The sequence below is a fragment of the Denticeps clupeoides genome, chromosome 11, assembly GCF_900700375.1.
Source record: "Denticeps clupeoides chromosome 11, fDenClu1.1, whole genome shotgun sequence".
Classification (NCBI taxonomy): Eukaryota; Metazoa; Chordata; class Actinopteri; order Clupeiformes; family Denticipitidae; genus Denticeps; species Denticeps clupeoides.
Window position 1 is genome coordinate 8,218,312 of NC_041717.1, and position 26,792 is coordinate 8,245,103.

The window sequence follows — 26,792 nt, forward strand, 5'->3', positions numbered from 1 at the left end:
TTTTTTACAAGTGGGTATGAAGACGTTCACACAACTTAGCCTTTTTTTTTGACATTCAGTATAGTACAACTGTAGTCAGGTTTCAACTAAAAATCTGAGCATTTTAGTCATATTTTAGACAAAATGATCTGTGAACAATAGATAGGAAGGAAGATAGGAATAGACTGGATCCTAACCAGTCTGGCTTGAGAACAGCTCATTCTACAGAGACTGCCCTTCTGGATGTTACCGAGCAGCTACATGGGGCCAGATTGGCAAAACTGTCATCAGTTCTTATTCTCCTCGACCTCTCTGCAGCATTTGACACAGTTAACCACAAGACTCTCCTGTCAATCCTGAAGAGGCTTGGAATTCAGGGCTCAGCATGGCAGTGGTTTGCTTCCTACCTTGATGAGCAATCTTACCAAGTGACTTGGAAAGGATCCATCTCTGCCTCACGTAGACCCTCCACTGGTGTCCCTCAAGTCTCAGTGCTAGGTCCTCTCCTTATCTTCCTCTACATGAGATCACTTGGTGAGGTCATTTCCTCACATGGATTATCCTACCACTGCTATGCCGATGACACACAACTCATCTTCTCTTTTCCTCCCTCTGATCTACATGCTGCTTCCAAAATCTCTGCATGTCTAACCGACATCTCATCTTGGATGGCAGCCCATCACCTCAAACTCAATCCCACCAAAACTGAAATAATATTCATTACAGCAGATTCTTCACCACATCAGGATCTTGCTATTTACCTGGACAACTCACAGCTCTCTCATTCTCCAACAGCCCACAACCTTGGAGTAACAATAGACATCCAACTCTCCTTCTCGACTCACATCAGCAATCTTTCCCGCTCATGTAGATTTCTTCTCTACTATATCAGACGATTCTGCCCTTATCTGTCAACACAGGCCACCCAGATACTGGTTCAGTCCTTAGTAATCTCATGACTGGACTACTGTAACTCCCTTCTAGCTGGTCTACCTCTATGTACCATCTGACCTCTACAACTAATACAAAATGCAGCAGCACGACTAATCTTCAACCTTCCCAAATTCTCCCACACCGCCCCTCTGCTACGTTCCCTCCACTGGCTCCCAGTAGCTGCACGCATCAGGTTCAAAATACTGATGCTGGCCTACAAAGCCAAACATGGAGTAGCACCATCCTGCCTCACAGCCCTTATTACACCTCGCACTGCACCTCGTATACTCCGAGCCTCCAGTACTGCTCGCCTGGTCCCCCGATCACTAAAGGTAAAAGGAAGACATTCATCTAGACTCTTCTCCATCTTGGCCCCTCGGTGGTGGAATGAACTTCTCCTTGAGGTCAGAACAGCTCAGTCACTGAGTATTTTCAAACGGCAGCTCAAGACCTTCTTCTTTAGAGAATATTTAGATTAACTTGTAACTTTCGTATTGTCGAACTTATGTGCAGAATCTACAACAAGAGAGAATAAAAAGATTGTATGGTCCTAATGAACCAGAAAAAAAGAAAAAAAAAGACTGAACCAGAACTGATCACTTCATTGATGGTAACTTGAAAGTACGTTGTAAGTCGCTCTAGATAAGGGCGTCTGCCAAATGCCTTAAATATAAATGTGAATATTTTAGTCAACAAAAACTGATGACATTTTAATCTACTTTTAGTCAACTTATTTTTAGGTATGCAATTCTATTTAACCCAGTCAATATACCTAGTCAATAACCCAGTCAAGTACCTAGTAGAATTGATAAACACAAACATTTTAGTCAAACCCATTTAATAATTAAAAGATTAAGATGATCTTATTATTATATTATTGTTACCTTATAGTCTCAAGAATACATCCATTCTGAACATGGAAGAAGCTCTGATCCATGTTTCTTGATCACACATTCTGTTTTCTTTTCCACTTCATTGTAAAGAAAGTGCACCCAAAATCAAAGCCATCTGCTCACTCATCACAAGTATCTAATGAAATCTAATTAATGCAGTGATTGCATATTGCAGAAGTGATGTCATCTGCACGACTGGATGGGAGTCAAAGGAAACAGAAACCACAATATAGTAACGTTATTAAATGACAGGAAATAATTAAAAAAAGAGACATTTTAGTCTAGTTTTTACCTTGTTACCTATTTAGTCTCATTTTTATTCATCAACAATATTACTATATATTCCATTATAAATAGTCACATGACCAACATTTACATCACGTCTTGTTTTCATCAAGTCAAAAAGGTTAGTTGACGAAGGTATTTTGTCATAAATTTTGTTGATGAAAATACTTCTTCACAGTCTTCTGGAGGGATGGACACCATTCTCTCAAAAGCAGTTGTCTCATTTACTACCTTCCAAATTTGGGTCAAGATTTGGTGAGTGAAGGTCATATCACATGATTTGCATCATTTTCCTGCTCATCAAGCATTCAGAGATAATTGTGTCCTGTGGGTGGGGGTGTCATCACCCTGGAAGACGCTATTCCCACCAGGAAAAGAAATGGTTCATCAAAAGATAGAGGTGAGCACTTGCAATCACTTTGTACTGATTTGCAATGACCCCCTCATCAAAATTCCCCACAAATGAGTTTCTGCAGTCATTTATTCAGTTGTTTTCCTTCTATGTTGTAACTGTCTAAGTTGATGTGTTAAAAACATGGTGACAGATAGGACTGGGTGATTATGCAATCTTGATCAATGCTCAATCTTGGTGATCTGCTTTGGCCCTTTTTCATGATCATGATAAAATTTGCAAAATTGGTGTGCATGTACATAACTTCATAAAAGGGAGACATGCGGCTGTGTAGGTGCTGGAAATCTGAAGCAATGCAGGCAGTATCAAGTGACGTGGTTAATTGCATAAAACTAGCAGAGAGAAATGGCTGAAAATGGAGTCAGTGAAAGTAATAGTGATGACTTGCTGTTATGTGAAGTCATTGCTGACAGGAAAGGTTACATGACATCAGTCATGCAGAAATTGTTCATTTATGCCAAAGCAATGTGTAAGGGTGCTTTCACACCTACACGCTTTAGTCCGTTTGAATTGAACTCAAGTTTGTTTGCCTCCTTGGTGTGGTGTGAACACTGTAATAGCACTTGGTTTGCGCATGTATACCACTGCACCATGACCCCTAAAAAGAGGTGGTCTTGAACCAAATCAAATAGCAATATCTGGTGTGGTATGCCTGGTGAGAACGAATACCAAACCTAAACAGGACCAAATAAAAAGTGAAGTAATTGTGATTGTGAAACACTGCAGCACAGCACACGGTGCACACAACGAGATGTGACCTCTGTTTTTAACCCACCACTGGTGAGCAGTGGGCGGACATGACAGGCGCCCGGGGAGCAGTGTGTGAGGATGGTGCCTTGCTCAGTGGCACCTCAGTGGTACCTTGGCGGATCGGGATTCGAACCGGCAACCTTCCATGCTAAAATAATGAGGTGCAGAGCCTCATAGACATTTGGTCTGATGACTATATGTGCACGATTTCACACAAACATGTAGTAGTCCACAACTTCCTGTATTTACTTTTGTTGTTCCAGTGGTGATACATTTGACCAATAAGCAGGGTTAGGGTTAGATTTTTCCCTGTGTAAAAGGAAGCCAAACCAAGAGGAAAATTATATAATGTTACAAACTCACCAACTTCTTAGGACCCAAATAAACAAAAATTGTGTAATTTTTCAGTCTGGCAATATCAGAAAAAATTGGGATCTCAGCTCTGTCTTCTACAGCTGCTCTAAAAAAAAAAAAAAAAACCATGAGAGGTCTGTCGATGCACAATAATTTCATCAGTCAAAGTAGGGAGAGCAACTTGCGAGAGACACTGAAAAAAAGGAAAGAAGACCTGCTTTTCAACCGGCTTACTAAGCAACAGATGTCAATGGATACAGTTTCCATGGAGACTGGCTGAGCAGCAGCTTTAGAGATGGTCTAGAGATACTGGATGCGACTGCAGCACTGGGAGTTTTAGGCCATAGCTATATACACGGCAGTCAAGAATATGTATTCGTTCTTGGACTGAACATCGACCCCTCAGAATCCCCCACATGTAAATGATCCAACCTAGAACCTGTGAGCTACACCAATTGATGTGCCCTAGTGGCCAGCAGATTCTGATTACAGTGATTAAAAAAATAAAATGGGTCATGGACAAGCATGCCCACAGGGAGGCAGAATGCAATCTAAGGACCTTCCGATCAGACTCTTCTCAGGGCTGCTAAAACATGTCCAGATGTCAAAAGGAGGGGGTCAGAGATGGGAGGTAGAGGAATGTCAATCTGGAATGTTTCTCTCTGGATGCAGGGGGTAGAATGGCTGTAAATGTAAGCACTGACTTGTCTATTGACCAGCAGGTTGCAGTAGATGTGATTTTTGCAGTAAGCTAGTCTTTTTCTAGCTAGAGAGTTTTCTGCACTACTAATTTAGGACAGCATCATGCCACAACCAGACTCAAATGAACATACAAGAACAGTTAATGATGTTATTCCTAGGGGTGGATGATCTTCCCCAAAGAAATAAAATCATGATTCCTTTTACACAACTATGATCTGAATTGCAATTTGTACTATACTCAAGAGAACATCAAAACAGCATAAACAGAGATAAACTTTATCTTTAATATTAAACTAGACTAAATTGAAGCATATTAAAATAAAATTGCATCTTGCTGTGAATAGATTACACAACTCTTACATAAGAGTGGAATGGGTGATTGAGATTGCGTTTAGAGTAATTAAGCATTGTTTCATTTATTTAAGATGCATCTCATGAAATCCCTTGATTTCAGAAGAAGATAAACATATGCTTTAGAAGGTCCCGGTTGGATGTCTGGCTTTGTTGTAAGGCAAGCGAGTTTATTTGGACAGCCACTTTCTTTATATAGACACTCTCTTATCTTCTGCTGGGGGAAACCGATATAGGTGGATGTGTTGACATTATCGCAAGCCCTTTCCCACAGGCCGAGCCAAGGTCTCCTCAGTCTCTTTAATTATGAGGTTCACTCAGTGCCACCAAGCTCCGCTGTAAGTCCACCTTAGAAACAGCCTCCGTTTGAACAAAGTTGTGGTCTGTGGGCTTTAGGCTAGCTTTCATCCCTCTTCTGCATTATGTTCAAGAGTAATTCAAAACTAATCATGAGAATATTTTCAAATGACCCAGTGGTCATGATGCTCCCCCGACAGATGCTCATATTGACACAGACGGAAGGAGTACCTGTGACCTTCATTAGCCTTGAAGACACTCTCAACCTTCTTTGACCTGAACTCAGAACCTCAGAGTTTTGTACAACTGATATACCCCTCTTCAGCAGCTCAAGGGAAAAGAATAAGCTGATTTGTTGTGGTAGGATGCAGAGTTACCATAGCGATGAGAGCTCCCGGATACCGTAATCAAAAGGCCGTCTGGCCGAACACTCCCCAGAAGGGGTGCTGGACAGTCAAGTTAATGTGTAGAGGAGGTCAATACCCCTATCTCAGATTCTTGTATTGATATTTCCCCCACACTTGTTACAAAATGCACGAAGAGAGTAACAAAATAGTAAATATATTAAAATATTCCTATGTTCAAGACCATTAGCCATACCCATTCAGGAGATGATTTTGATCTTGCATATTTCCTCCTGCTTACAGCCAAGATATCCACACTCAGGGAGAAGTTACTCCAAATAATAAGGCTCTACTGGGCTTTGTTGGCTTTGTGGCTACTGGATGCTTATCCATTAGTTAGCTGTACAGATTCAGCTCAAATCCAGACAACGTACTAGACTCAGTGATATAATGTGCAGTTATGTGTGACATTGTTAAGTTAATTTGTTCACTTCAGACCCTTTCTGAAGAGATACATAACAGTTACGCTTTTAGCTTTGGTTGGTGTATCCCTCTACCCAACATACCATGTATAAAAGGTACCGTGTGTAACAGGACCAATCAGGAGCAGACCCAGACATGCTTATTCAGAGTGGCTTACAATCAGCAGGTACAGGTTAAGCAGCTCAGTGTGAAGTGTCGTGCTCAGGGACAAAATGGTAGTTGTTGTAGTACATTACTTTGTGGTCATCTGGTTCATAGGTAAGTGTGTTTACCCACTAGGCTACTACCAACCAATGCAAACAAGTCCATAACTAATATGACTGCCAAGGTATCACCTCACTCAGTTTGGTCTTATTTCTGTCACAAGAGTGAGAACAGTTGGTTTATTGTAGTGGCAATGCAATGTAAAGTGGAGATAGCAATTACTGTCAGAACAGTTGTGTTACTTGTTCCCAAGAATATTCCATCATCAACTTATGAACCCTGCTCTCATTGGAAAAAGTCGAAACACAATATTAGTTGGAGAGATGGTTACCTCAGACATCCAGATGTGTTCTTGAAGACTGTGGTCCACTCCGCATCCCGGGGTTTGGAGTCTTCGTTTGGCTCATGCTCCCAGCCTGAGTGGGGGATGATGACCTCGTTGGTCATCGTCTGCAGGCCGTGGTTAATGATGGCCATTTTCAAAGGCTCATATGAAGACAGGTTCCACAGCGTTCCTGTGTGAACAGACCCGGGGAAAGAAAGGGGCATGAAGGAGGTCAGTTTGACCGGCATCCATATGCATGACACTGGCGATAGAAATGAGACGCTCAGCTTCAAAGGATAGCACTAGAACAAAGACAGTGGCATGGCAGAATAGTCACAGAGAGGGCAGATGAAGCCATCACACACTGTGAATAATTAAATTACTGATTGGGAGACCTTGGTTAGCTTCCTCTGGGGATATATGAGAGATATGAAAATGGGGGCGATCCCAGCGGGAACTTCTTAAAACAAATGGATGAGCCAGAGCAAGACCTACGCTTGGCCGAAAAAATTGAAATATTATCAAAAAAATTACTTAAAAGTCGTAGCAGATATGCACGGCACCAGCTTTCAACAGGAAGCCCAACCCCCACAACCCCACAAACATCAGCACAACCCTAGGGAGGCAGAGTAAGAAGATAAACTGCTTCATCTCGGGTCAGAGAGAATGTGGTCCCAACGGCATTGCAGATGATTTCTTACTCTCACACAATGGTAACAGCCAGGAGCCGGAGCATTTAGCTTAATCTCACATGAGCGCAGACAAAGACACACACACATACCTCACTCCATGCACACTAATAGCCAAAAAATGCTGGATCTGTCATGTCCCCCATTCTTAGGGTCCTTATCTGTACACTTTCCACCCAGTCAATTGGCCCCCTGTCAGACGCCAAGCGAAAACTAAAAATACTTTGGGTCACAGTGGTAACACTGGACCACTTTCTCTACAAAACAAGAACAAAAATATCACTACCTGCTTCTGGGAAAAATAATAACTGCACCCACAACACTAACGCTGCAGCACCTCCATGACACTGCAAGGCCATTAAGGCAGGGCTGGTGAACATGCTATATATCCGGAACCAGGCCGGCCTGGCATTTAGGGTGTTCTGTAATGGGCCATGTTAAGAGTGTATGGCTCATTACTACAACAACAGCACGATTGAGCATGGGGGAGAGGTTAGCATTCAATCCTGGCTGGATCACGCGAGGCCTACCAGCCTGATTACCTCCACAATGCACTATTAGAATCACCCCATTTGCTTTAACAACAAGCTGGCAAAGGCAGAAAAATGCAGTGGCGCTAGTCCTGATTGAAATTATAAAGCATGAAAATGGCTGTGTTTCTTTTCATCTCTACCACAATTAAATTTAATGTCCATAACCAAAAAAAGGTCTCATTACTGTTAGGAGAAAACAGCCTGGAGTGTTTCTTGCCTGAAAATAAATCCTCACTTTTTTAATGGGTGATGAATCTGAAATGAGCTTGATCTGTTTTAAGCTCTGATTGGCTGTTATGTCAGAGTGTTCCATCACCGACACACATGAATGCGCCCCTGTTATTATGAGTTATCTGGAAAGTGAGATGAAGTAACAACACTGAAATTGACTGAGAGAAAGAAGTGAGCTGTAATTATGTTCATTTAGATAAAAAAAAAAAAGCATTTAGAAATTTATGGAGTGAAATGAGGGTGGGGGGAGAAGCAAAAACACTTGCAAGTTGCAATGTGAGAAAGAAGGAGAATTAAAACTGTATAGATTGCTTCTGTGTTCAACCTCAGCATGAAAAAGTAATGTCTTTTTGTCCAACATTATTGATCAAATAGGGATAGGCACATTTGACTTTTTAACAGCTAAAAGTACTCCCAAAAATAAGTACTCCCAAAAAAAAGAAACAGGTGGAGGTCGATGCTGAAGAAGCAATATACAGGATTGCCACTTTTGAGGAATGAAAATAAGGATTTGTGTGTGTGTGTGTGTAGAAGGTGTTTGGCCATGAATAGTGTTCCCATCTGCGGTGATAGTGTGGTGAACTGTTTTTCAGGAGCACTTTTCAGAGGAAATAGAAGACTGTATTCAAACCACCATTATTGGCTTGCAGGACTGGTCTTTGTGTGTGACAGTCTATGACACAGAGACAAGTGTTTTTGCTATCGGTTTATGGAGAAATATTGTTGGTGGTCCTTTAATTATTAAAATATGTAACAAAAATGATCAGTATAGGTTTGTCAAATAACCAAATTAACTTTGAATTCCTTAAAATATTCCAGTAAACAATCCTTAAATGCACACAGACTAGTGTGAATATGGTGTGATGAAGGTGAGATGTCAGTATTGACATCAGTAATTAGCAATGATGTTTGGAGGCAATAGGCAAAAATGTGTTTAAAATCCATAAAGTTTTTCACTGCAACTGCCTAATAAGTGATTTGGTGAAGAGTCTTCACACCTTGATATGACACATAAAACATGCCACATGCATGGTGAAAAACATGCCCACACGTAGTTAACACACTGGAATCCATTGAGACCTCCACCAGTGTAACTGGAAGGTGGAAAAAATAACCCTAAAAAGAGTAGCACAATTTTAACACAATTTGAGTATTAGTGCTAGAATGGAACTCCAGTGGCATCATTGGTATTTTAACGGTACTGTGCACAGCTCCTGTGTACTGAGGCTTTTATATCTCCAGTTTAATCTCATAAGGAGAAACCCTGCATTTATCATTGCTTAATTAGGAGGAATGCTAGTTAATCAGTTGAAGGTTTCTATTTTTACTTTCCCATTCCAACTTCCTTGTTTTTTTCATCTTGTGCCCCACTGGCTGCAGCTTCCTGGACAGGCCACAAATCAAATCCAAAAGCAGAGGAATGGAATAAAACCCTGGGATGGCAGGAGAGCTCCGAGGCTGCGCCCTTATTGGGTTTACTCCTGCCTCGTTGTCATTGGAGCCTCCCAGCTAATTCAATTTCCTGGGCGCAGCAGACATGCTGTTCTAACAGGCCATTCACTTAGGGACTGCCATTATGGCTCAGCCCTTCCCCCTGCAATTCATCACTTTGAGAGACCCCCCTCCATCTTACCCCAGCCACCATGTGCTGCAAGTATTAGTGACATGTCTCTGAACCGATTTGAAAGGGCATAATTCTCCCCCAGTGTCACATGCTTCACAGGCTAATTGCTGAATTGGAGTGGTGGGGGGGATTCTGGGAAGGTGGGTAAGGCTTTGTGACCAGGAAGGGGGTTCCACAGTTCTGTCTGACTGCATGTTAGAATACATTAATACGGGGTTACGCCACATAAGTGAGCATAAGTGTGACAAGGGTGTGAGACGATGGATAAAATGCCACACAAAATGGCATTGGGTATTAAGCGAGCAACTTACCGAATGGGCGATGCAAAATTCCATGCAAAATTTTTTGCATGATAATGTAATTTTGCTTGTATAACAAGGTTAAGAGTGTGTTGCATGAGTAGCAAGGCCACATAGCATGGCATTCCATTTGTACAGAATTAGTGACCTCAGAAACCGGAAATTCCTACTTGAACGGAAGTTTCCAGAAATCGGAATGTCAGTGTCTATTGACATTATTTGTATGTATAGCACTGTCCCACCTGTAACAGCTGACATGGTTTGTGCTAAACATTTTATTGCATTATTACTAACTAGTATTACTAATAATGACTACATTGCTTTTCCAAATTGCACTGGAGTGAATGAAACTTGGATGTGATGTCATTCTCAGCTCCCAGATGCGGCTTTCAAGGAAAACGGAAAGCGGCATTACACTCATCGCTTCTTTTCTTTCCTACATTTTATCTCTCCCCCTTGTCTCATCAGTGGGCTCAGTGCCACCACAGCAGTTCCCCGGTGTAGCTGTGCCCAGCCTTGTGCTGGGGAGCAGGGGAGCTTTATTTCCATTAAGTGCTGCAGTGGCATGATCACGGTGGCTGGCTGATTTATAAACCACTGATTCTTTCATCTGGGATCGGGAGCACTGGCCTCTACCCTCGCTTCATAAGAACAAGCCTCCCAATTCCTTCAATTTGCGCCATTTCTACTGCACAGAATGCCCACACAAGAGACACACATGGATCCAATCCAGGGTGCCACTCTATAGCTTAACACCTGAATGGTTGATTTCAGACATGCTTCAGGGTGGTGCTGTTCAAATGGCTAAAGACGTTTAAATGCACACACTCCTTTGCCCGAACACATGGATGAAAACAGCAAGGGGAATAACAGGCTCCACTGGTGATGCAGTAAAAGTACCCGACCGCTTCCACGTCAGACTGACTTCCTCATGCCTTCCTGGAGGAAAAAAAAGACTCTCTGTGGTTTTTGCATGGAGAGCGTGGAGCTTTTAAAAAGCACACATGGTAGACAGAAGCGGGTTATTTTTAAAGCATCCAATTATTTTTAATTGTAGAAAAACATGCCCAGTTTTTGCGCTGCTGTAAGCGGATTGCACGTTGTGAAGGGACCGTTTTCATAGGGGCTATGCCATTAAAACATATGGCCAGCCAGGACCAGTTTAGAGGGGCCTACCTTGGTCCTCCTTTTCACTGATACATACGGCGTTTCTTTCTTGTTTTATTTAATAATTTATGTAAATCCTGTGGGTGCCTTTGACCTTGCATCAATGAAGCTTCACGCTTCTGAAGATCCAAAACAGTTATAAGAAAAATATTTTATCCATGACTGTGGTGTCGCTTTTCACTTTATTATCTAGAAACTGTTGCCTGGTCATGGTATTTGGCAAAAAAATGTTTTCCAAATAGTTTGCATGAAAAAAAAAACATTGAAATTGTTTTGTAAGTATGAAGAATCAAAAATTTTCATTGTAAAGTGATCTGTTGCACAGTTAAATCAAAACTTTTAGGTTGATTATATTTTTGCAATTAAATATTGATTATGTTATTAGGCAATAATATAGAAGGGGCAAGATATTTTTAGGTTATTGTTTGGTAGTTGTTTAGGCCATCAAAGTTCAGAGAGAGAGAGACAGCAGCCTGTGTTGTTGTCAGCAGCTGGACAGAATATTCCGATTCCACACATTCCACCAAATGTGTGTCAGGTCAAACAAATTAAGCAGGGATTAGGGCTCCGACTAAAGAGAGAGACTGGCAGTCCCGTTTCGCTTAGCGACATCAAAGGTCGCGCTGAAGGTTTCGCTGAGCATACTGTAACACTGACCTGTTTTTAATGCATGCCACCCCCCCGCCCCCCATCGCCTTCACTGGCTGACAAGACCTGCTGTACTCTACCGCATGCGGAGCTCTGGCATCCTGCCCGAGGCTTTCATTAACAGGGCACATTAAGCAGGAGCACGAGAAACTGTACAGCTATATTTAGAATATGGGTCCCGGTAGAGCATGTTCTTTTATAATTAATATTCCAAAAGGGTGGTGAAAGGTGCTGAGGCAAACACATGAGGGCATACAAAACAGAGGGTTGCAGCAGAAAACATGTCCAGAAGTCTAGGGACAGACATGTTTTCTTTAAGCTACACATACACATGGAAAATATGGACTAATGCCATTCCACTATGCATTATGCATGCGACATACAATAGTGACACTGGCCACTGGGATCACCAGATACAGAGATCTTATGACATAAGCAGCAGACGGAGAAGGTTTTTGGAAAAGTGTGTGATGCATTGGCCATTAATTGCCATCTATAGGTGCAGTAACATACCTGTGATCAGCTCTCGGACCTCCATATCATTGGTTTTCCGCAGTAGACGGATGAGGGCTGGAATGCCATCGCAGTTCTTGATGGCCACCTTGTTGTCATGGTCCTTGCCGTAGGAGATGTTGCGCAGGGCACCGCAGGCCTTGCGGTGTACCTCGGGTTTGGGGTGGTCAAGCAGGCCCACCAGCACGGGGATGCCCTTCAGGTAGCGGACGTCCTTCTTGATCTTGTCATTCTCATAGCACAGATGCTGCAGGTATGCAGCAGCATTGGACTTGACCGGGTCGATGGGGTGGCCCAGCATGGCGATTACCTCAGGCAGGTCTGGGTCCCTCCAACGAGGGTCCTTGCGGATGCTGTCAATGGAGGGAGAGCGACGGCCACCCATCCGGTCCAGACTAGCCATGCTGCCGCGCTCGGGTTGAGCCAGTGGAGCTGGGTACATACTGTGGATGTAGGGGTGTCTCTCATCAATCAGCTCGGCCTCAATAGGATCATCATAACCTCCTCTGGTGATGAGAAAAAAGAGCAAAATAAAATAATTAGTAATGATAATGGGATATAGGGCAGTGGTTGACCTAGCAGTTAAGGAAACAGACCCGAAATCGGAAGGTTGTGGATCTGAACTGTCAAGGTGTCACTGAGCAAAGTTTCGATCCCACACACTGCTCCCTGGGCACCTGTCATGGCTGCCCACTGCTCACTAAGTTGTTGGGTTAAATGCAGAGGACCCATTTCATTGTGTCAACATGTGCTGTGCTGCAGTGTTTCACAATGACAATCACTTCACTTGCATATAAATATGTCAAGAGATGTAAGAAGAATACATCAAAAAGCAGACATGGAGAAATACAGACACTTTTATTAAACGCTCGGTCTGTTAAACGGGTGGAAAAACATCTCCTGTCAATAAGAAACAGGCTAAACCTCCATATTAATCTTCGCTGTCAGGTCAGCTGTCCAGATCTCTTTTATTAATGATGAGTAAAACCAGGGTTAGAGCATCAGCCAACAGATACAGACAGAATCCATATGTCCACAAGCAACTGAGATTATACCTCACAGTAAAGATGTCTTTTATCAAACTGATTTCAGGGCCACACAGCTTTTCATGTACACTACACTACAATAAAAAGGCAAATTTCAATAAGACTAGGGTCTAATGTCTCCATTCAGTTGGCATTTCGACTGATTCTATTATGTATCTGTCTCGCAAAACAGGAGACCTAAAAAAAAAAAAAAAAAAAAGCTGATCGACAAGAACAAGTGCAAAGAAAAACAAAAGAAAACAACATAAAACAGCTACAGTTCATGTTATGGATTGATACATGTCAGCAGAATGGTTTGTTCTAGAGAGTTGGAGCTCCCTGGCACTTTCTGTCATACAGTGCCTTGCATTCTCACTGGTTGTAGCTCATCAGTGACACAGTCAGTGCCGAGAATGTGCTGAAACAGCATCAGCACCTCCACATGCACACATACCGACTGGCAATTTCCAATCAAATACCAGGAAAAAGCATGTAAAGTAATGGCCAATGTGCATCATGTTTCTTTTCACTCAGAAATAACACCAACTCTGTCTATACACCAACTCTGGAATATAACTGAATATAACTGATTCTGTTTATATATTGATTATATTCCAGATTACCAGCAAGACTGGATGATAAAAATAATTCATGCAATTTCATCTGATACTCGGTCAGATGTGAAAGAGGAGTCAGAGAACATTTACATTTTTGCACTTGTGGCATTTGGCAGATGCCCTAACGTGCTTTCATGTTACCATCAATGAAGTAATCAGTTCTTGTTCACTGGGCTTGTTCCCTACTATGAATAGAAACATTTTATTCAGTCTGTTGTGGTTTTTCTTACATAAATCAGACTATAAGAAAGTATTCTCTAAAGAGGAAGATCTTAAGCTGCCATTTGAAAAAAAAATACTTAATGACTGTGCTGTTCTGACCTCAAGTGGAAGTTCATTCCACTACCTAGGAGCCAAAACAGAGAAGAGTCTAGATGAGAGTCTTCCTAGTACCTTCAGCAGTGGAGGGACCAGGCGAGCAGTACTGGAGGATGCGAGGGTGCAGTGCGAGGTATAATAAGGGCTCTGAGGTAGGATGGTGAAACCCCATGTTTGGATCTGATGTGGGCAGCTACTGGGAGCCACTGGAGGGAACGTAGCAGACGGGTGAAAACCAGTCGTGCTGCTGCATTTTGTATTAGTTGTAGAGGCCGGATGGCATTCAGACGTAGACCAGCTAGAAGGGAGTTGCAGCAATCTACTCGTGAGATTACTAGGGACTGAACCAGTATCTGGGTGGCCTGTGTTGATAGATCTGATATTGTAGAGAAGGAGCCACAACATCTAGTGTGCATACAAAGTTGAGTTTGTTAAGTGTAACATGTAAGATGCATTGCGGAGGTAGCAGGAAAGCTCATTCTATTTAAGCTAGTCATAAATTACCATGGCCACGAGACTCCTACAGACAGAATTCCCTACATGAGCACTGCAGTGACAGAAGACACTAATACAACATACATTCCTGCCTTGAAGGCCCGTGCACTCTTCAAGAATCGCTCCAGGGCTGAGAGATTATTACATTCGGAGGCGTCGGCAAGCCTACACCTTCAAAGGGACCGCAAACATCTCTTTCAAGGCATTTCTCTTCTCTTTCTATTTAACGATGAACACATAAGGTGGCTATCTCCTCAGTGTGCTCTTTAAGCTCTCAGCCCAGCCCTCGACTGCTAAACACCCCCACGGCTCATTATTCTGCTGTTTGGCACGAGCACCCCCCTCCCTTCCGAGTCATCTTCTCCCACTCGGAATTAGAGCCCTAATGCAAACTCTATTAACTCTAGTTCTGTGTTGCAGCCTCTTCTCGTGGGTTACCATGGCAGGTGCTATAAGAGCAGACAGAGAGGGCAAGTGGGAGAGCGCAATGGAATTAGAGAGCCACTCTATTCCGGCGCCCACGTCACCACTGCCCCGCCGACAGTGTTTCCACGGAGAGCAGGCTTGTTTATCGGCACTTACATAACCGCCAAGCATCTTTTGATGTGCGCCGCACAGGAGTAGCAAGAGTTTTTATGTTAATGACGCCAGGGTAAGGGCACATCTGTCACCTCGGGGGTCCCTGACTGCCAGGTCTCTTATGCATGTGTGTGTGTGTGTGTGGGCAGGCTATTGCAGGAAGTTTAATATCAATATGACATTTCTTGTACTTGAGACAAAAACAATACTGGGCTTGGTGTGCAGGCTGATGGTATGGTAATAAGAGCAAAACACACGTACACACAGCTCAAAAGCACAGGTCGAGCGTGGAGACAGCCACATGAAAGATGTGAGGGACATGGTGCGCCGGATGGTAGTGTAAATGTGTGGGTGGAGGAGTTCTGCCCTGGTGACGGAATGAAACGGTTAAGACCAACCGCAGTTTTTACACAGTGCTGCGCTGCTATAAACTCCACCGACAGGCGTCTAGTTACTAAACACGGTAATTAAGGTGGTCTGGTGTGGTTTTGGGGTCACCGAAATGTTCTGCTTGTGACTGATAAAGACATCAGGACCTAATAAAATATATAAAAATGTGTGTGCGTGATTGTGCATTAAGAGTCCAGTACAGCTACGTTAATCTAAATTGATATTACGTGCAGTGACGGTGGCTTCATATACAAATAAGGACTGAAGGAAAATGTGAAATCTTCTAAACAAAACCCATTAACATAATCTCTCTATGGCTATCATAAATCTCTCGCAACTCCTCTCATGCTTACACACACGCACTCATAACATGAAATTATTTAGATCCAAACTGATTGTAGGTAAAGCCTCTCAGACAGACTGATGGGAATGCCAGGATTTGCATTTAAATTGCAGCCATTGTGTGGGCAGGGGCCGTAATTCACAGGACACAGAAAGTCCCGGTGCTCTGAGCAGACATGATGCTTCGACCGTGATTACAGGAGCAACTCTGCTCTCACGATGATGAACTCGCCGTCCTGAACATCCTAAATTTGTTCATGCGTTTTTTTTTTTTGTTTTTTTTAAAAGAAAGGATGTGATTCATGATTACACAGGAATCTACAATTTTGGGGTTTATTCTTCTTTTTCATCATCGTACAGATGAATGGAAAAGAGTGATTTTAAACAAGATTTAAATTGTTTGAGGCATATATGAATATTACAGATATGAACTCACTTTTTTACCCATAGATCTTTTTTCTCTCATTGGTCATTTGCCTTCTACTTTTGTTTGGGACTATGTGTTTCAGAGGCATCAAGGTCAGTTGGACTACTTGTTGGACTACTATCTGAGCATCTGATACCAAAAGTGATGTCAAGTGTTGAGTCTGTACTATCCAGTGGGAGAAGTGACCAGGGAAACCAGAATGAAGCCTGTATGGTTGAAGTAGAATTTCTAGAACCGAAACTATGTTTTGTTGTGCTGAAAAATTTGTCATCCTGATAGAAATAGTTTTGCCCATTTTAGCAATGCCTTAAAAAGGAAAAAAAAAAACACGGGACTTAGAGAAATGCTGTTTTTAGAGGCATAATTCCAAGGTAATAAACATAATTTCTTTTTTTAAGAAAAGCAAAAATACAATGTCTTTATTCTTTTAATTTGTGTTTTTGATTTATTTATATCAGACATTTCACTGTTTTTTTTTTTTTTTTTTCGTTTTTATTAAGTAGTAATAATTCTATTCCTGTGCTGAATGAACTGATGGTCAGGAATATTATCTTGTCAGAAACAGTAGCCTTGTCTGCATGTCAGCTTGATGCATCTGTATAAACTCCCTTGTGTATAACGCCACATCCTCTTTCCATTAAGACAGGAGCACATGGAGGGGGAGTGTCCCGGTTGTCTCTGGGGACGTGATCCCGGCAACCCTTCTCCTGTTTCTGGCTGGCCCTCGCTGGCTAGCAGGTGGGCTTTGGGTTGCCAAAGGAGAGATGAGACATTACAGATTTGCTGGAGACTCTCTTGTCGGGACGGGTTCAGGAACGGGTATTAATCACTCTGACAGCTGCCAGAGGTGGGGGTGAGGAGGTGGGCCAAATGGGTGGGACCACAAGGTCTTTGTAGTGCTGGATATTGGCCAGTGCATCACAATATGATCTATATCCCAAAGAAGCAGACGTTTAACAAACAACCATAAAACAAATACTAATAAAGACACAATAGATATTGTCAGCAAGTTCACTACAAAAAAAACCCCTCAAAAACACAGAATTCATATGGCAATCCTATTCAATAATGATGTCCATAAATACAGAGAACAGACTAATTGTTTTTCAATTAGAATCCTCAAACATCAGAAACCAATATGAGAGATGACACAAATCCTTTTTGGGCTAAATGTCTTAATTTGCACTTTCCTGTAATTGGAGGTTTCTAAGATGACTGTGCTGGGGTCTGTAATTAAAACAGTTTCCACACACATTATGGTGATTTTTTTGACTGAGTATTATTAGAATGAGGGTAATCACAGGAAAGGGCTGGGCCTCGGGATAAGTGACATTTCCGATGTGACTCTTCAGTGTCTGGAGAAATGCACAGACAACCATCAGAGCAGAGACACTCTGCAGAAATAAAAGAACGCGGATGAGTGTAGCTTTCCCAGAATGATGAGACCGCTATTCAACCACGACACTTCATTAACAAGCTATCTGTGCTTGCTCTGTGTGTGTGTGTGTGTGCGTGTGTGTGTGCGCGCATGTTATCAAACACAACCAAAACTGACTGGCACAGGAGATTACTCTTCCCTCCAGCGATGACAGTACAGCAGGTCACACCACCTTCCTGTGTATGTGTGTGTGAGAGGAACGGAAGCTATGATTAAAGAAGGACAACACTAGTTTGTGTGTTCCTGCCACACACACACACACACACACACACACACATTTCTACAACATGGATACAATCTGTAGATTGCACGGAAATGCAACTGATAAAGTGTAATGAAAGCTTCATTATTTTGCATCATGCATTACTGAGCAAGCTTATACACTTATACTTCACTATAGTTACTAGTTTCTAGAAAGACTCATAGCAGCATAATGAAAATGAACATGAAACAGTTCACATTTAACTATGTCGTGTGAAACTTTTTAAGATTCTTTTTAACCATTTCTAATTTCTGCCATCAATCCTCCAAGCACTGCTGAGAAAAAAAATATATCCTCATTACACAGTGCCCACAAATAAATGTCACAGATCAAATTCAATTAACATCCAGGCCTTTTGTTTCTCTTCTTGTTATGGTGCACAGAGCAATTTTGAGTCACTGGACAGCATTGAATAAGGGTAAATCATTCCCAGTGTGTCCGGTCTTGAACCCCTCGTTGTTATCAAGCAGATGGTGCCGGGGGTGACTGGTCTCTGGCTGAAGGTCACCCTAGACCACAGGGCTCAAAGATGGGGCCAACTGACATGAGGCAGCAGTCTCTCCCTACATTGCGGCTTGGATTCACCCTCTCGCTGATATAAACACATGTTTACAAACCAATTGGCATCAAAATGGAAATCAGAACCATACTCTGAGTTCAATGCCACTTCCTTCCACACATTTGCTCCAAGGTAAAAGACATCTGTTTACATGCACACACTGTCGGCTACATCCGTGATCCTCTCAACCACACATAGTCTTAATTATGCTCATCACAAGCTCTTCACTCTCAGTACGGCACAGGGGAAGCCTATGGTAGAGCTCAAAGAGAGTCCTTGATTATCCCAAAAGGACCCGTCTCCTCCTTCGTGCTTTGGGAAGGAGCTAATCATACTACGGAACATCCATGCATCTTAAATTTAACTGGGCAAGGCTGCAATTGTTTTATAGTCAGAGAAATAATCCCATTTTCACAAATATCTTGATTATTTTATGTGAATTGATTTCACAACTGTGTTAACATATGTAAATCACACAAATTGCAGCTTTTCAGACAGTTAGGGGGGAAAATCTATCGGTAGCACAGCTCAATGTTTCACTACATGCTTAATTGTCAAACCGGTTAATCCCGCAACCATACTGATGACCAAGGCCAATCATCAGCATCAGCAAATGTAGTTAGACTGTGAAAGAATATGATCTCCCGCTGTGGAGACAAACCTAGGTTTCCATCTTAAATTTTGGCACTGTGATCACCCTCCAAAAAAATCCTTATTCCTCACCTGACTCGTGGGCCATCTCGAATCGGCTCCCTCATGGGTCGTCCACGGTCTGCTCCAGCGAGGGTCCGGCGGTTGGCAGTGGAGTAGTCAGGCTCCAGGTCGTAAGGCTCTTCATCTTCGGGCCCCAGGCTGCGGCGGTCATCCTCCAGGCCATAGGGCTCAGGCTGGAAACGCTCAGGCTGGGAACGGTTCAGGTCAATGCTGCTGCTACCTATGGGCACCTGGGGCTGGGCCATGTGACCGTAGTCATCTTTCCGGATAGGCAGAGTGTAGCTATTCTCCGGCCGGTACCCACCAGGCATATATGGGTAGCGTGGGGGTCGGTAGTTGATGCCACGAGACAGGCTGCCGTAGTTGTCCGAAATGTCACCATAGCCATCGTGGAGCGGGTAGTGGCGGTAGTGGCCGCTGTCGGGGGTTTCGCTGTAGGAATCATTGTAAGAATTGTTGTAGGATCGGGTGAGGGTGGACGTAGACTGGGGTGTGATGAAACGATCGCCGTTCTTCATATAGCGCCGGTCAATGGAGTCGGTATAGCTGCCCAGGGGGGAGGAACCCTCAGGAAGAGGCAGTCCATCGGGACCCAGTGGCAACTGCCGCACAGTTCGCGTGGTCACTGTTTTCACCATCTTAGTCACCTGGAGAAAAAAGGCGGGGAAATTTATACAATGTCACAACAGCAAGGATCGTCCTATGATGCAGATCATGCAACTAAGACAAATAAAACATTAACCACACAGAACCAGAGCAAGAAAGTGCAAATTAAACACACGACAAAACACACACAGCCAGTCCACATTCGACCTGAGAGTGGAATGCCACACGGTGAGAAAGGCTGCCAAATGAAATGAGTGGTGTGTATATTCATTAAAAACAATAGAGCAAGCACTGGGATTTAAAGCTCAAAGTCATGCGTTGGTGAGCGTCAAGCACAGGCTGCAGAGAGGGCTTCATAAAGCCCCTACATGGGGGAAAAATCCAAAGATGAAGTGTAATTTGAGAGCAACTGTGACTTCCTCTGATAAGTGTTTGTCCAGTGTTGCCCTACAGTGGCTGCGACTTCTGTAGCGCGCAGCCCTGTGTCCGTAATGATGCTGTAGCCTGAAGCTCATTACAGTCGGGACCCACTCATCAGACACGCCATTTCATTTCTGGCCGCATTCACTGCTCATGCCCTAACCGAAGAGCAATTACGGCACAGCAGTTAAGCAGGAAAATGACTGTCATAGAGACGTTTGAACGGTCATGGTGACGGCTGCTGTGTTGCTGTGACAGAGCAGACAGCTTCTGCACAGTTTTTGCCATTTTATAACCATTTGCAGAGGTTCGGATGTCTCTATGGTCTTTTTCTTTGTTGTTGTTTTGCCCTATGGGCCCTCCACTGCTGCAGCAAAAAGCAGCTGTATGCTGGAGGGAAAATGTCTCAGAGCAGTGTCCCTTACAGTAACCAATTTGCTGGGCAGAGAGTTCTTCCTTGCTGATAATGAACTGTTTTCATCTTACAAATTAATGAGGCTCTTAAAAATTAACAGAGCCTTAAGAGAACCTCTTGTCTTAGGCCTTGACCTGAAAAAGTACAAAAGTGCATGCTACATGATTCTGCAGTTTTATTGTTGTTATTTTCTCTTAAGGTATTATAGATATTAACAAAAAGAACATTAACAAAACATTAAGGAATAAATGAATTTGTACACTACCAGTCAAAGGTTCTGATGTACCTACTCAGGATTATAAAGTAAAACACATAAAGCTATGTAATAAACAATAACAATTGGCGATCTAAATTTCCTGTCATTGTTTAGGTCCATTTATTGCTTTCTATTGAAAGATCAATCTAGATGGAATGGTGTCTTCAATGTCCAACCATCTCAACACCAAATGCAGATTCATTCACCATCATCAACCCACTAAATAAGGGAACTTCTTTCAAAAGAATGGAATCCATCTGTTAGGTAGTGTAACAAAGACTGTATAAAAAGAGTTCTGAAGGTTAAAACATCTTCCTAAGACATTTTATGTAGCTTATATAAATAATGTAAATGTATTACTTTGGGATGTCATCCTGTTATATTCTAGTGCTATTCTTCAGTGTGATGTATTATGTAACCCAAAGTATATACAATATCTATTTAGTTCTTTCAAAGAAAGACTTATGGCTCATTTCTTCTGAGACTAATTATTCAATTTTCTACATCTAGAAAACACTTCACTGCTGCCTTTTAAAAAGCAACACTCCAAAACTCCCCCTTTACAGAAAAACTCAAATTTTTAAAGACAAAAGGACCCTTTTATGCCAAAAAATATATCGTTTTATATATAAGAATTGTTTTAGTGAAACATGGGAACAACCTGCCACCACCTTCCAGCTAAAGAATAACAGCCTTTGCAGTTGAGGTGTATGATTAGGGCCTTGCTGCTCTGGTTTGTTTTGGCTGATGGTGAAGATGCGTATTACTGGTACCAGCACTGAAGCCTCAGAAAGCGGTGCGAGAGCCTGCAAGTCTTTTGATTAGAGTCTATATAGACTGTAATGATCTATTGATGCCTAACAGGCAGGCAAACTGCAGTGGCACTTTGTGTCTTTGTTCCTTTGAAGACACTTAGAAAAAGAAAGACGGGAAGAGAAAAGAGACTGCTAAAACGCTGCTGCCCAAACTGACACTCACTAAGTATTCAAGATGGACAATGGTGCCATGAAGAGACACACTTTGATCTGGCTGAAGATCACAGAATATTATCTTGTATAATACACAACTTTGGGAGATTAGCCAACATGAGCGACCGTAAACAAGTATTTACGGCACTTCTGTACCCACATAAGGGCTTTTAACCAGAGTAGGTGCAGTGGGATGTGTGGTGGGCAATCCCAGCCCTGTGTTTAGCTGTGGTTAGATTGTTAGCAGGTTTTTTTAACCAGACACAAACTTTATAGCACTGTAAGATTTCACAGTCTAGCGGGAACCAATTTTAACACAACACTGAAACACCAGCCGTGGGTTTGGGTTGACGGTTAGAGGCGGTAGCAGGAGGAGGTCGGTTCAAGCCAGAGAAACTAAGACTCCATCTTTACTGGCTCTGCCTCAGATGGGGTGGGTGTAGGTGTGGGAGTGGATATGGGCGTGGCAAATTTGGAATCCGAAATGATCTCAGTGAAGGACAGTGGGACGTAGGTGCGGCGAGTGATGGTTTTTATAACTTTGGTCACCTATAGCACAAGCATAAGGTTGGGAAGATAGTTAAAAGCATTTCAACAACAGAATTTCACCAAGATGATTATAAGTAAAACATTTATTCAAATGCAAGTTTTTTTTTGTCTCAAATAACCTCATCTGAAAAACAATGTCAGTGTTTCAGTGAAAAAGCAAAGGAAGGTGGAAAAATGATGCTGTGAGGTGGAATGTCCAAAACTGTAAATCGTTTGGGGGTTAGTGTTTAAATTACTGCTTAGCCAGTGACCCATACAAATCTCACCAATCAGTACAGTAACTATACACTAAGGCACACGTTTCTCATATTAAAGCTTGTACAATTATTTATTACCTTAGCTGAAAATGGAATCTGAATGCTCAAGCCACAGATTTGGTCAACCCAACAAGCAATTTTTATGTGAATTGGAATCAGACCAAATCATCATGCTACACGATAGGATTAAGATTAACCTCTTTTCCTTATGACTTCTAGAACACCCTGACAACTTCCCCTATGGATTGGTGTGGCCTTTACAACATGTGACATTATTACATGTTTTTTTTTTTATTTTCTCCCATATCCCTAGTGGCAAAAGTGCAATTAATAGGTGTACCTAATAATGAGCATGTGCTCAAACAGTTGTTCTAATTGGTGATGGCGACCTTCTTGAATAAATAGAAAAAATGACTAAGGCATTTAAATGTGTGCCGGTCTGGCAATGTCCCTCCCCATGATTCCTCTGCCAGTTTGTCTCTGAGAAGCGATGGGTTGGAGTGGTGCTGTAAGACTTGGGAGATGGAGACTCTGTTATGACAGACCAGGCCAGGCTACGCATATAGCAGCTTGGGTTGAAGAGGTGACATCCAGGTATGGAGTGATGGGGAACAAGTTAAAACTCACCTTCACGTTAGCAGAGACATCCTTTTACAAGACACAACGAAAAGAACAGGATCAAGGAGATGTCCTTTTGCCAAAGGAACCACAAAGAATTTCTACATATATTCCTTGACTGACAGAGTATTATGACTTTTCATTTCCTTCTTAATAATGACCCAAATGGTCCAAAAGGACACCAAAATTTGGACTTTTAAAAATGCCACAAGTATCCAAAATTCATCTCTACACACGACACTGATCGACACAGAGCTGATCTTAAATATTACTTCATTATTATAATGAAGTTACTTAATTATTTTTATTATTAAGTCCTTGTTTTATCAACTCCGACTCAATGGAAATTTTCATCAATGATTTATGCCAAATGACACAAATATAATGATATAAAGATTTTAGTTATGTAAACATAACCAGCAAATTATTGAATGCACAATGTAGCATTATGTAACATAATTAACATCAATATAGCAAATAGTCTTGCAGTCTAATGTAAGCTGCTGCATATATTTTCCACTGCAAATTAAGAATAAATCATTTCTCTTCCAGCTGAATGTCTCAGAGTGCTGTTTTATTGCCAAATGCCCTCAAAGACTGACGTACCAGAGGTCTTTGCTTCTGTCGTCAGTTAGGACATCACATACTCGTATTCCGCACTACTCAGGCAATGCTGGAAATATTTCTAAATATAACAGAGTTATTTCAGTTCTGTTTCAGAGGGATCCCAGGCCTGGAATTAAGTAAATCCTTAAAATAAAATCCACCTTCTGAATCACTGAGGTGAAAAATTCACCGTATAGCCGCCATGAGCTGAGTGGCTGAACATCAATAGCTTGTTGATTGTGCAGCAGGCATCGGCCCAGACCTTTCTGAGCCGTTGAATCCTTTACAATTGCACTTTGATCAGTCAGTGGGTGCCCTATCCAGCGATGCCAACTCAGTTGCGGGAACGTTCTCAGTCAGCACTGTGTAGTGGATGACTCTCTCTTCGCCATTCATATGTTAAAAGTACTAATCCAAACACACTGGTGCAGCAGTCCAGGACTAATACAGGAGGCTGGTTAGAGCTGTTTATCCTTCTTGGCAAAGTTCACCCGGTCTTAAAATAATAATGAAATAATAATAATTTCATCCCAGTCCTCATGCTGTTCTGAGAGCTCACACCACAGAGAACAGCCTTTGGGGTAGAAAATCATACTGGACGAATTTAGAATCGTTAGAAGATTAAAATAATTAAATCCCTTTGATGTCGTGATCAGCCTCACCTCCTTTATTCAGCCTCGTTATGAGTGTATCTGGATCATCTGTGATCTAAAAAAAACTGCATATCACTCAACTTCATTATCTGATGCCATTAAGATGAAAGAAAACAAGCCCAGTGTGTGTCCCTCGAACAGCATGACGACATCCTGGACACCCTGTCCTCGTTAGTCTTGTGAACCGCGGAAAGTGACATGTTCCTTTAGAGAAGAAGGGCTCCTACCTTGGTTTCTGTACGGCGCGTGGTGCCGTCGTCTGAAGTGACCACTGAGATGTGGGAGGTTGGAGTTCCCGGGTCCTCCTCTATAGTCACCGTCTCCTCAACCACCTCCTGTGGCTCCTGCATCATGGCCAGGGAGGTCTGGTTACTGGGACTTTGCTCCTGTGGATCAGAGAGGGGGAAAGAATGAGTTTAGGTGTGTTTCAGGCGAGGCTTGGAGGTGAATAACCCTGGCTGGTCTCCATCATGCGGGAGCACACAAACAAAGAGGTGGTGTAGTGCAGGCCGTTTTCCAGGCCGAGAGCCGATTCATGTTTTATTCAGCCGCAGACTGATGAATGCACTGCAAGGAGGTATGAAATTAAATGGCACGCCAGTTTCCCAGAAAACACCAGCAACTCTTTGTGCTAAAATCAGGAAAAAGCAACCTCTGCTGACTAATAATTGGAAAATAGGACGGGCTATTTTCGATAACAAAAGCACAGCGGCAGATTAGCTTGGGAACAACAAAAAGGAGAGCACAAGAAGATGTTTCGGTGATGCCAGTGAAGACTGGCAAGAGCGAAGACAGCGCCGATAGGGATGATGCCAGGGCAGGCTCATTTCCTGCCCGCTTATGAGCCCGCTAACAAGCGGCCAGTTCTTCATCGATTAGGCAGCTGACAACTTCAAAGTCTCAGCTAGGCTGGCTGATCTGCGGCCTGTCTTGCTGATCACTCAATTCCCTGCTTTTCATGTCCACCCCCCCAGTCATCTCAGGGACTTCAGGGGTCCGCGGGATGCTGCGGCCTCAGCCGGGCATCTGCACTCACTTTCTGAGGACGAAAACTTCCATTGGTTTTTTTTTTTTTCCTTTTTTCTTGTGCCAGGGCTTAGTCAATTATACTTTTAATTGGACGTGTTAAGTAATTCACTGCTGAAGAGCGTGTCAGTTTTCCATTACTGAAACTAATGAGTGGGGAAGAATGCATGAAGGAAAAAGTACCTCCCTCGAAGTCTGCTGACATTTACACCAGCACCCAAAAAAAGGAGAATAAGTCATCTAGAGTTAGTTAGTGAGTCTGAACAGTTGCTATACCGACTCTTTTATAGCTTTAATACACATGCTTTAAATTGCACCCTTTAAAAAGGACAATTTAAAAGCACAGGTGGGTCCTGCTGTGCCGACTGAAATTATCTCAGCCAGACCACCTTTATTAACCTTTACGAGTCCCGCATTAATGAGGGCGATAAACTCAGCGTGTGTACACTGGGCATCTATTCCTCCCGTGACCGGCCCTGTCAGTCTGAATATTACACCACCTCTGCCAACCACACAACTGCTGAGCTCAAGCCAGTAGAACTCTGTGACCAGTGACCAAAAATATTCCGCTACATCAAGACATCTTCACATGAAATAAGCCAGGGGAGGTGAGCCAGAAGTGAAAAGTCTTGACTACATAATTAAAACTGTCTGCAAGGAGCCCAGAGAGTGAGAAACAAGAAGTGATATTTGACTCTAAGCCTACATTTAAACGAAAATGTCACCAGGCATTGGGTTTCCAGTGACAGAGCAAAAATTGAATTTGAATCGCTGAAAAGGAAATGCATTCATTACGTGAGCAAGCATTTTCCAGTTCAGCCAATCAAATTCAAATTCTATTACACAGCCTTTCTGACGCATACCAATTTAACCTAGTTGCTGCTATTCCTGGTGCTGTGAGAACTGCGACTAGTGTTTCAGCCTTCCCATAAAAAGGGATATAGGCACTCTTATCTAAATGCACACACACACACACACACACACACACACACACACACACACACATACACATACACACCTCCTCTGCACACAAGCTTAAATGTGACATGTGACCCTAATACCAGGTCTAAACGCGCTGGAGAACTGTGTTGTGAATTTATCTCCACTGTCTATAGTTTTACATTGCGGAGGTCAAGCCCACACTCATCACAAGGCCTTCAGCTCTTTTATTCATTGTTGACTAAGCTGCCCAATGACAACACTGTGTAGTGGAAATTTAGCAGAAATACAGAGAGA

At 42.6% G+C, this 26,792-nt stretch overlaps 1 protein-coding gene across 12 annotated transcripts in view; it reads right to left on the reverse strand.

The window, feature by feature from the left end:
• The window catches only part of arvcfb (ARVCF delta catenin family member b), a 156,926-nt gene that overhangs the window by 34,431 nt on the left and 95,703 nt on the right, over positions 1 to 26,792 (reverse strand). For 9 of the 12 annotated variants that reach the window (XM_028996635.1, XM_028996625.1, XM_028996631.1 and 6 more), the window contains 6 exons: positions 24,758 to 24,916; positions 23,281 to 23,301; positions 22,262 to 22,396; positions 19,192 to 19,829; positions 12,017 to 12,522; positions 6,319 to 6,502 (listed from right to left, as the gene is read on the reverse strand). In XM_028996635.1, coding sequence (XP_028852468.1) covers positions 6,319 to 6,502; positions 12,017 to 12,522; positions 19,192 to 19,829; positions 22,262 to 22,396; positions 23,281 to 23,301; positions 24,758 to 24,883 — 1,610 coding nt within the window. In that variant the 5' untranslated portion in view covers positions 24,884 to 24,916. The remainder of the gene's footprint in view (positions 1 to 6,318; positions 6,503 to 12,016; positions 12,523 to 19,191; positions 19,830 to 22,261; positions 22,397 to 23,280; positions 23,302 to 24,757; positions 24,917 to 26,792) is intronic. The other 3 variants (XM_028996633.1, XM_028996632.1, XM_028996630.1) reach the window with 2 other exon arrangements.